This window comes from Rana temporaria, chromosome 4 (genome assembly GCF_905171775.1).
Source record: "Rana temporaria chromosome 4, aRanTem1.1, whole genome shotgun sequence".
Taxonomy (NCBI): domain Eukaryota; kingdom Metazoa; phylum Chordata; class Amphibia; order Anura; family Ranidae; genus Rana; species Rana temporaria.
Window position 1 is genome coordinate 130,038,249 of NC_053492.1, and position 11,148 is coordinate 130,049,396.

The 11,148-nt window shown below is 42.8% G+C and overlaps 1 protein-coding gene across 2 annotated transcripts in view; it reads right to left on the bottom strand.

Annotated features, from left to right (window-relative positions):
• PXYLP1 (2-phosphoxylose phosphatase 1) overlaps nucleotides 1-8,079 on the bottom strand; it is a 55,610-nt gene extending 47,531 nt beyond the window's left edge. Inside the window, exon 1 of one of the 2 annotated variants that reach the window (XM_040349057.1) lies at nucleotides 7,880-8,079. In XM_040349057.1, the coding sequence (XP_040204991.1) occupies nucleotides 7,880-7,958 (79 nt within the window). In that variant the 5' untranslated portion in view covers nucleotides 7,959-8,079. The remainder of the gene's footprint in view (nucleotides 1-7,879) is intronic. The other variant, XM_040349054.1, reaches the window with a different exon arrangement.
• Between the last annotated feature and the right edge of the window lie 3,069 nt (nucleotides 8,080-11,148).

Sequence of the window (11,148 nt, forward strand, 5' to 3'; positions counted from 1 at the left end):
CCGCTGTCAGAGTACAAAGGCTCAGTGGGGAGGATTCACACACAATGTGGATGAGGGAATCAAGTTTTTTTTATTGTTTAACCCCCTAGCGGAATAAAAAAAAAGACTAATCTATAGCTTGCTATACATCTGGCCCTGGATAACAAAGGTTATATGTAATTGTTTGTCCAGATAACAAGAGTGCCCAATAGTAAATATTACATACAAGATATTTTTTTTTCTATGTGACCCCATAGCTTTGTTTGTTTTACGAAAAGGCATACTGTATAACCAAACTCTGTATCTATTGTCCTTGTCATTTGCAGTAAATGCTAAGTGTCCCACACGTGTTTTTGTTAGGACTATGTGAAATAAACCTCATGCTCTATTTTACCACAAGATAGTGGGCCAGATTCAGTAAGCAATTGCGCCTGCGTAACCATAGTTACGCAGCGCAATTGCTGACTTGCGCCGGCGTAACGAGTTCTCCTGATTCAGAGAACTCGTTACGCCGACTGCAGCCTAAAATCTGCGTGGCATAAGGCTCTTATGCCACGCAGATTTTAGGCTGCATTCTTGCGTTGACCGTTAGGGGGCGCTCCCATTGTGGTCAGCGTATAGTGTGCAAATTGCATACTTACGCCGATTCACAATGTTGCGCGGGCCCTGCGTACACAAGTTACGGAGTTTCCGTACGGCGTCTTTAGCGTAAGGCTGCCCCTTCTAATAGTAGGGGCAGCCAATGCTAAAGTATACCCTCCGTTCCCGCGTCGTGAAATTTGGACGCCATTCACGTTCACTTTGAAGCAAATGACGTCCTTGCGACGTCATTTGCCGCAATGCACGTCGGGAAAGTTTCCCGACAGCGCATGTGCTTTACGATTGGCGCGGAAACGCGCCTAATTTAAATGATTCCCGCCCCCGGCGGGATCATTTACATTGCGCGCGCTTACGCCGGGCAATTTTTTGCCGACGCGCCCTCGCAATTTACGGAGCGCAAAATATTTGCGGGGGCGCAGGGCAAAATCGTTGCCCTGCGCCTCCGCAAATAGAGCGCAGATCTCTTTGAATCCGGGCCAGTGATCATAAATTCCACAGCAATGGGAATATGTATCAAACATGGGTACAAATTGTAGTCGTGGTGCAAAATAAGAGAATGTTTGTGAGCAACTGTGTCATTAAGATATTTAGCTCAAAATAATTCATACTGTGTGTCTGGGAGCAACTGGACCATGTCTAGGGCACCCTGTGTGTGCTCATTTTCTTGTGTACAAAGCCATGCAGAAGACTGCATTAAAAAGTTATAAACCACTGGTGGCTCAATTCACATCCTATAGGCCAGTTCACACTGCCCACACACTAAACCGCAGCTGCAGTGGATGGCGGTAGCTGGTGGTGTGATGCATGTTTTACTGCACCACACCGCTCCCTTTTTTTGTGTAAAAAAGTAAAGTTTGTACAAAAAAAGTGGAAATTCATTCATGTCACTGTACAGCAGCGATGTGTGTCGCGCTGCTTTACACTGAAATGTGGTGCCTTCCTGTGCACTGCGTTAAAGTGTAGCATGTCTGCATTTTATTGCAGCTTATAGCACCACAGCTGCAGGATATGCGCAGTGCGAACATGGCACAAAGAAAACAACTTTTTGGTTTGTCTTAGCGATGGCTGGCGTTCTTCCAGTGTGAAAAAAATCCCGGTCATATCTGCGGTATACGTGAACAAGCACTAAAAGGCAACATTCACTTAAAGACAATATTTAAATTATTGATGGATAATAAAAAAGTAAAGAATTATTCCAGGCAAGGGTATTTTGTCTATAATTACATTCATCCTGCTTGGACCAATGTAACTATGTATATACTATACCTGGCCAATGCCCCATGGGAGCAGAAAAGCACTGAAGTAGACTGCTATTCCAGTGCTCTCCACTTGCTTTTGGGTCTCCATTGAGTGGCTTCACTGTTGCTTACTGAACACAGGAGATCAGCTGCTCAGTACGAGCATCATTCAGAGAATGCTAGCGGCCGAATAAAGGGTTAAAAGCGCCTGTAAAGCATCGCTTCCGAAGTGGTGCCTAAGCAGGTGCGGTGGAACGCCTAAAAGATGCTGCTTGCAGGACTTTTTTCCTGTCCTGTAAGCGCATCGCCCCAGTGTGAAAGCTTTTTGGCTCTCATACTGGGGCTGCGGGGGAGGCATTTTTCAGGCGCTTTACAGGTGCTATTTTTAGCCCAAAAGCACCATAAAAAATGGCCCAGTGTGAAAGATGTCATAGTGAAGCCACTCGGTACAGGACCTGAAAGAAAGTGGAGATCAATGGAGTAGCTTTGTCTACTACAGCGATTTCCAGCTTCCAAGGACATTGGCCAGGTAAATTAGTCCAAGCCAACTTTTCTTATATTTCTCAAGGACTGGTGACATCCATGCACTGGAAGGTGGTGATATCCCTTGCACTGGAGTTTAGAGTTTTTCACATCTGTGGCCAGTAAGGTAGAATTCTGACTGGGCTTTACCTAACTAGTCTTAAAAGGATAAGTTCACCTTTGGGAACATGTAACATATTCCCACTCCTGCAGCGGCTCAGGTATCTGATCTCTCTGTGTGACAGTAGTTTGGGAGGAAGTTCCCTGTACCAGCTGTCACTTTTTGAAAAGAGCACGGCCATGGCTGCATCGGTCATTCACAGAGTTCTGTCAATGTATTAATTATATGTACCAACATCCTTTGCAAATGATAGCTTGCAGTTCTCAAGGAACTATCATGGCGATGTTGAGCACACTGGTAGTTCACCGATTCTGTCAGTGTGAAACTGCCTAGCCGTACGATAGCACCTGATGGAATAGATAGATAGATAGATATATATATATATATATATATATATATATATATATATATATATATATATATATATATAGATATATATAGAAGCTATTTGGATTTTAGCGCAGGTATAGCTTATTTATATTCAATAGTCCAGGACAGTGACCAGATCTGCACCTGTAGCACGCCAACAACTTGTGTCTATCTACCCTTATATTGGCATTATATCCACTGGAGCATTTGTATTTTACAGAGCAGAGTAGGGACTGGCCAGAGAGGAATTACTTTAATGCAGTTGGCCAGCTTAACCACTTCCACTGCCGTACATATACTGCAGCAAGGCGGCTCTATTACGCAAAATCACTTACCTGTAGGTGATTTTGTCAATGACCACTGGGGGGCGCGTGCGACGTGATGTCTGCCGGCCACCCGTGATCGCTGAAAACTTCATGGTATTGGTGACATGCACACTGCTTACTAGGATTGGAAGCAATAGCCTTGCAGTCTTATGGTCAGCCTGTGACATCACAGGCTGACATGACCTCTGTACAGCCCTTATTCCGGGAGTCAGGCTATAAAAGCCTAGTGCAGTTACACCAGCAGGTTGCATGGGACACCTCAAATAGGTATCCGGATCCACTGTCTTTCTGTGCTTGATCCTGCCACAGACAGAGTCCTCTGTCCACCACCTGCCTGCACAGATTGCTGGAACAAGAAAGTCTGTAACATTCTGTAAGATGCATGGAGGAGATCCCAGGAGGTGTCCTATTTGAAACAGGGCATCAAGCAAGCTGATATTGATTGGAGTTTTGAGGTAATAGAAACATTGTAGAATCAAACCACTGAGGATTGGAGCTGGGAGCACATTGTTACTGTTCGACAATCTTTATAAATTACATTTTCTATGGGGGAGCATTGAGTTCATTTGTGTAACTGGCACTAGCCGAATGCTGCGGGCATAATTAAGCCCTTTACCTTGTACAGAACTATCAGATGGAACCTATTGTGGGCATCCGACAGCATAAAGGTAATTTAAAAGGGTATTAAAAAACTAACACTAATCTTTTAATAGACCATATTTTTCGCTCCGTAAGATGCACTTTTTATCCCCAAAAACATGGGGGGAAATCTATGTGCAGCTTATGGAGCAAATATTGACCAATACCGGGCCGGCCATGGACAATACCGTGGAGCAATTATCTTTTTCAAACCCGGTCGGGCCCCAGCAGGGAGCATGAGGTCATATAGCAAGGGAAGGGGGTCCGGGTAGAAGAAGCCAGCCCAGGAAGCTTGCCGCAGGTAAGCAGGCCCAGTGCGTAGAGGCACGCCCAAGCGACGTCATGTGTTGCTCCCTGCACTGGGCCTTCTCACCTGCTGCTGCAAACCTAAAAATGTACTCCCATAGGTCCCTGCCTTTCTCCGAGTTTCTAGTTCCTCACCTCGGCAAACAGTGCCCGCCTGGAACGGACAGAAGAGAAGAGGAGTCAAAATACACACCAGAAAGCCACAACAAGAGAAAGAACAAGAAAGACGTCTAGAGAGGGATGGGGATAACAAACAAGAAATTAGGATAGAGAGAGATAAAAGGGAAAGAAAGGAGAACAAAGAGAAAGAGTGGTACATCCAAAAATGTACTATAAGGGGTTTTATTACTGTAGGAGTGGAAGGGACTCAGGGAGTGCTAAATGTCCGTGGGTTAGGGGCGCAAATTACTTGTCTTACCTTGGGTGCCGACAACCCACAATAGGAAAATTATTTTACCATTAGGGGTCTCCACAACTTGGGAAATTTTATCAAGGGGTCATGGCACTAGACAGGTTGAGAACCACTGGACTAGATGGAACTGAAGATAGTATTGTATATGAAGATAGCAAAGAAAGTGATGTCAGTGATTGCGAGCAACCGAGCTTCATAAATTCTGACACAAGCGATGATGAGTTTATGGGGTTCCCAGAAAACTAGAAGAGTACTCGAACCTTAAGGCCCCATTCACACCTCCGCGACAAAACGCCCGACACCGGACGCTCGTGCCGCTTGAGGGGAGAATTCCCATTGCTGTCTATGAGATGGTTCACATCTCATAGACGCCGTACGCCTGCCGCCTGAAAAGTCCCGGACCCTTTTTTTCAGGCGGCATTGGCGTTCGGCCATACAAAGCAATGGGAAGGATTTGTAAAAAAAAAAAAAAAGTTACACTATTCACAGCAAAATAAGCCGCGTAATGCCATTATTGACTGCTGTTCACTTTACATGGTTGAAATATTATTCTGATATATTTTATTAAATATTTTAGTACACCATTAGGTTCAGAATTTTTTTTCTGTTTTTTCTCCTCTAAAATCTGGGTGCGTCTTATGGTCAAGTGCGTCTAATGGAGTGTAAAATACGGTAGTTCTTAGACAAGTGATGGCTGCTCAAGCTACATTCACTTCACAAATACTTTAATGATGAACCTCAAGCTAAAATGTATTCAGTAGGTCAAATCACAATGGGCCTCATTAATAACAGCATCGGACATAAAAATTATCTGTATCCTCCACAGCAACTAACTAACTAGATATCAGAGTTTCTCATTCCAACCTGATTTCCTGCATTAAGGTGAAAAAACACCTCGCTGTCATGGCCCCCCAGCCCCCCCGTTTTACTAACCTGAGCCCGTTCACCTGCTCTGTGCGTCCCCCGGCGTCCTCTTCTCCATGGTGTCTCAGCGTTGATTGGATATATCGATAGCAGCGCTACCATTGGCTCATGCGGCTGTCAATCAAATCCAATGATGCGGCCGCTGGGGGGCGGAACTGAGTCATACAGTCGGCGTCTATGGATGCCGACTGTATGACACGGAAGCACGCCTGCAAGCTAACATCCTCGGGAGAGAGCTTCCCAGAGGGGGTTAGCTATTGCAGGGAGCAGCCATGAGAGCCACCGTGGGGCCCCAGAACAGGAGGATCGGGGCCACTCTGTGCAAAACGAACTGCACAGTAGAGGTAAGTTTGACATGTTTGTTATTTAAAAAAAAAAAAACCATTACAACAACCCCTTTAAACCTTTAATTATATTTTTACTTGTCTCCCTCATTTATTCTCCAAAGGCACCATGTGGAACATTCTGTCTATCTGCAGATTGTCAGGGATGTGCATGATCAGTCAGAGACGAGTTGTGTAATGGCAAAAGGTAGTGGGGAAGTTGGGTGTATTTGCATATATTACAATCCACTGTGAGAAAATGTGGAGGAACATGCACTACGCAATACTTACTGTGATCATCATGTCTGGGCAGGTGAGACTTGGTATTGTGCAAGATCTCTTTAGCGGTTATATCAAAGTACATTAAGTCAGTATAAACACAGCCGTTTGACTAGGGGGGTCCACTTGTTAGTTTGTAGCCATAAATAATATCTATTGAACTGGATGCTACCTAACAGAACTTACTTTTAAAGTCTACTTCTATGTTAGTAATCGCAACTACAATGACTGTCTTTGTTTCACAGGCAAATAACACTTTTAAAATAGTACAGAAATTGGCATGCAAAGCATAATCTAGAAAAAAAAAAGAAGTCTTAGTTTTCACAGAGCTTGTCATAAACTACACAAAGTTTGTATTTACTGTTACAATTCTGAGACTTTATTCATCAACTCTCCTGTGTATAACATGTGAGTGGGTGCGTTCTGTCCAAATCTTCCAAGCCAGTAATCACAATAACTCTAAACAACAAGGGTCTGGAATGGATATATTTGGGGGGAACCCCACGTAATTTTTTTTTAAAATTGACGGCGGGGTTCCCCTTAATATCCATTCCAGACCTGAAGGGCCTGGTAATGAAATTTGGGGGTACCCCCACGCTATTTTTTTTTATTTTTATGAATGGATTCGCTCTGAATTGCCAGAGCCGACAATTCATTAGAGCCGCAAAGCCGGCTATAAAAGACTTTTTTTCCTTTCAGAAATTACACTTTTTGCAGGGACAGTTCTAAGTACTGAAAACATGCGCTTTTTCACATGCTGACTTTACACCCCCCCTAGGTACGAAATTTAAAGTAATATTACACTTTTATTGTTTCACTTTTAGCATTATTAAATTCACTGCTCCCGAAAAAACCCTATTCTACAGACACCAAAAGCCTTTAATGACAGATTCGACATAGAGAGAAAAGATTCGACATAGAGAGACATGAAGAGTCGACATTTTTTTTTTTTTTTTTTTAAGATTCTATCGAATCTTATTTATTTTTATTTTTTTTTTAGAACATTCGACAGACACCATAAGCCTTCAATGACAGATTCGACCTCAATTCGGATTTTCGGACGAATGCATTTTTTTAACGAAAAACGAAATAAATAAAAATGAATTTCGGGAGTAACTAAATAAATTTATTTTTTGGACGAAAACGAAATTACGAAACAAAATATTTCAGTGTGCACATGTCTAGTGCAGGAGGGGGAGGATCTGTGCATACGGGATCAAAAGAGCCTTTTTACACAATGCAGAGGATTATTCACTTAAATTCCACAGTGGGTATAGCAAGCATGCTACTATGTATATACAGACAGATTTTACCATTGTGGGTTTAGTAACACTTAAAGGACCGTACACAGGGGGTTGAATATCTGGTGGAATCCTCCAGTTTAATAAAAAATGGCTTACATTCGGCCCATGTGTATGTTAGCCGGCTCAACAGAAGCCGGCATGACCACAAAAGGTCTGCGGATCCGCACTTGCGAGCGCTACTTGGTGTGCTCTGGTAGGAGGGCCCCCTGTCAGAACAGAAAAGCTTAGCGGGGAAGATTGCTGTACAAACATCACATAGTACAGCGGCTCCTCTCAAACTGTCAGTTTTTTTTTTCATTCAGCCCGCTGGGTTGAATCTGAAGAGGGTAGATAAGAAACTTTTATCTGACATCATCATGTGAACATTACTGTCACCAAAATGTACTTAATATTTGTGGTTTTTATGCAAATATAGCCTCTTTTTTTATACAGACCCGAATCCCTCACACATTATGCAAACTAACATTTATAAGAAGGAGACTACAGAGTACATAATGAAGAGCTACTTTTATAAATAAAGCATTTAAGCGTACTTACAGAATTGCAGACTAAGGCTTAGGAAGGCCAGAAGTGCAGCCAGAGCCGACAGTAAAAGAAATCGGTTTCGGAGAAGCATTCTTCAGTACCGTCTATTTTGTCTTCATGGTGTCATGTCTTCTGTTAAACATCCCTGATAAAGGGAAGCAAAATAGTTAAACTAATTATCAGCCATTAGAGAAAAAAAATGCACTCTGTAGAACAAAAAACATATAATAAAGAAAAGGACACTTTAATGATTGCTTTTCTTTAAATGGGTGAGTGGCAGTAGCATCAAAGCATAAAAATGACAAACATCTTTGTTTCTGATCTCCCTATTCATACTGAAAAGGACACAACTTTTGGATCGGTACACCAAGCCCACTGTGTTCTTTTCTTGTCTTTATATTTTGGCATTTTATTATAAAAAAATAAAAAGTCTAGATGAGAAGAAAAGGCCTTCTTTAGATCTAGGCTGCATGGTAATGGATTCTATTACACTGCAGGCCTATAAAACAAAATAAATACTTACAATGTGCAGGCTGAGAGTGGCAGACATACATAAAAGAACCTATAAACTGAAATGACTGGAAGAGAAGCTTACCTCTTCCCTTGCTGTTCCATGAAGATCTTTTGTAGGATACGGAAAGTGAACCCTCCTAAACTAATAACCCAATATCAATATTTACTAAGGAACAAGAACGAAGCGTGTCTGTGACCATTACTAGGAGGTACACTGACTATACTAATTGGATTTTTTCTCTGATCTAAAATAATAAGCACGAGGAAAAGCAACCATACAACCTGACATGATGTAGTGATTGTTATATAGGAAGATTAGTAGGCGCTTATAGGAGAGAGTGATAGAAGGTGAGAGGAGTGCAAGAGCTAGAGATGAGAGAGATGGAGATTAGAGAGAGAGAGAAAAAAAATGTTAAAGAGTGAATTCAACTTGTATCTAAGCTTAGAAACAAAAATGTTATATAGAAGCTTATAAAAACATGTGAACAGAAGACCAGTTTGCAGCCTTACAGAACTGAGACAGGCATGGGCATCCACGGATTTTGTTTCGGGGGGGGGGGGGGGGGCGCTTCGGCAGTGTCGATACACAGTCGCATTTAACCCTTTCTTCAAACGCTAGCGGGGGTTAAAAGCGCCCGCTAGTGGCCGAATAGCGCCGCTAAAAACGATGGTAAAACGCCGATAAAACTAGCGGCGCTTTACCGGTGAAGCGGCCAGCTGGCAGTGTGAAATAGCTCTTGAGATAATTCAGCTTCACTCCATGCCCATATAAATATAGCCTAGAGAATGTACATCTTTCTATATTGCAATACATGTGTTGTGGCCATATTTTGATCTTTATGAAAACAGCCTTTACTGTATAGGTTGTTTTCATCAAGATCAAAATATGGCCACAACACATGTATTGCAATACAAAAAGATGTACATTCTCTAGGCTATATTATATGGGCATCATGGACTGGTATGCCTGAGAGACTGAGTAACTCCATACAAAGTGAAGAAGATTATATAAAACACACACACATTTTTTTCCCAGCAATAGCTCAGCTGTCCAACTTTACAAACAATATATTCTCCTCCTAACTGGCACAGACAGTGTGGCACTGCTGTTACCTGTGGTTCTTCAGCGATAGGCCCAGGGCAGGCACTGGCAGCGTATTCTCTCTCGGCCACTGCACGCACCTTTGGGAGGAGCCTGTGCCGACCGGATCGGCATAGCGATGTACATTTACACAGGCAGCCAATCACGGAACAGCCGAGATGTCCAGCAGAGACCCAAGCTTCAGAGTTAATCCAATGTTCGGGCCGGGGGTGAGGAGAGAGGGACGGATGTCTGCATGTATCTGTGATTGTGATAAGTCGGAACAGACTGAGAGCAGCCCCAGAATAAAAAGTCCATGGCTGCCGTGGTGGCAATTGCAACAAAGAGGGCAACTGTCTTCACTCTTTAACACCTTCTTACGATTCCAGGGGGGGGGGGGGGCAATTGCCCCCCCCTTCCCTATGCTGCGGATGCCCATGGAGACAGGAATGCCTTATGGTGAAAAGCCAATGAAGCACTCAACTGCGCAATTTACACAACGTGTTGGCTATAAGAGCTTCCTAAATGTCTGCAAAGGCCATCAGATGTCATCACTTGTGATGGAGCTGGTGGGGACAAACCTTCATGCTAAGGTGGATTTAGCCTAATGTACCAAAGCCTGAGGGAGTAGAAAAAAATAATCGTGTGCGTCCTGGAACTGGAACTTGACTTGAAGGATTGAAAAGAATGATTTAATGCAGAACATGAAGGTGTTTAAAGTAATATTAACACCTTCTTACCCAGTGTTCTAAAAAAAATCCCTGACTTATGAAAAGTCTCGACTGCGTCAGTTACGGTGCGGCTACATCACAAAACAGCTTTTTTGAGATTGTTTAAACACGTCATCGGCACCACCGCGTTCAGCCCCGCCCCCAGGCTGTTCTTTCTACTAACCTGTACCGAAGGAAAAGTGGTGAGCGGTGCTTGGAGAGGGGGGCGGACCGCACACTGTGCTAGCCTCTATCTCCCCCTCCCACTTTCCTTCAGTACGGGATAGTAGAAAGAACGGACGCAGTGCTGCCGATGACGAGTTAAAACAAATCACAAACAGCCGTTTCGTGACGTAGCTGCAACGGAAGTGACGCAGTTGAGGAATTTCATATATCGAGAATTTTTTTTATTACACAGGCCTATTGTAAAATGACTAAACACGAAAAAAAAAAAAAAAAAAAACAACAACAAACACATTCAGTGCCTTGCCTTCTAAATCACACATATATTTCATAAAGCCATAAACAATATAACTGGCTGATCACCCTGAATACCCAAGTACCCTCCAATATAGGATACACCAGTCAGTCTCCCCCTCTTTTAAGACAATCTATTTAGAATTAATGAAATTGAATCTAAAACCTGTTTTTTTTTTTTTTTTTTTTTTTAAATTAGGTAGTTTGAACAGTTGGACATTTGGTAGATTAGCTTTTCTTTAGATATAATATGATTTATTTGTGTTTTCATTTCCTTCAAGGTGGGTGTCTACCTGTGAGTGTAGACAACACCATCTCTCACTGGTGAGCTGTTACAGGGCCCAAATCTTTCGATCACTGTTCTTTAGCCAGAACCACCAACACTTAAAACTTAGCGTGAAGAGTGGAAAACAATTGGGAAAAAAGGCCTTAGTATCAACACTGAAGTATAGACAAAATAGCGGACCTGCTTTATTGAAATGTATGCGCACAAGTTTGAG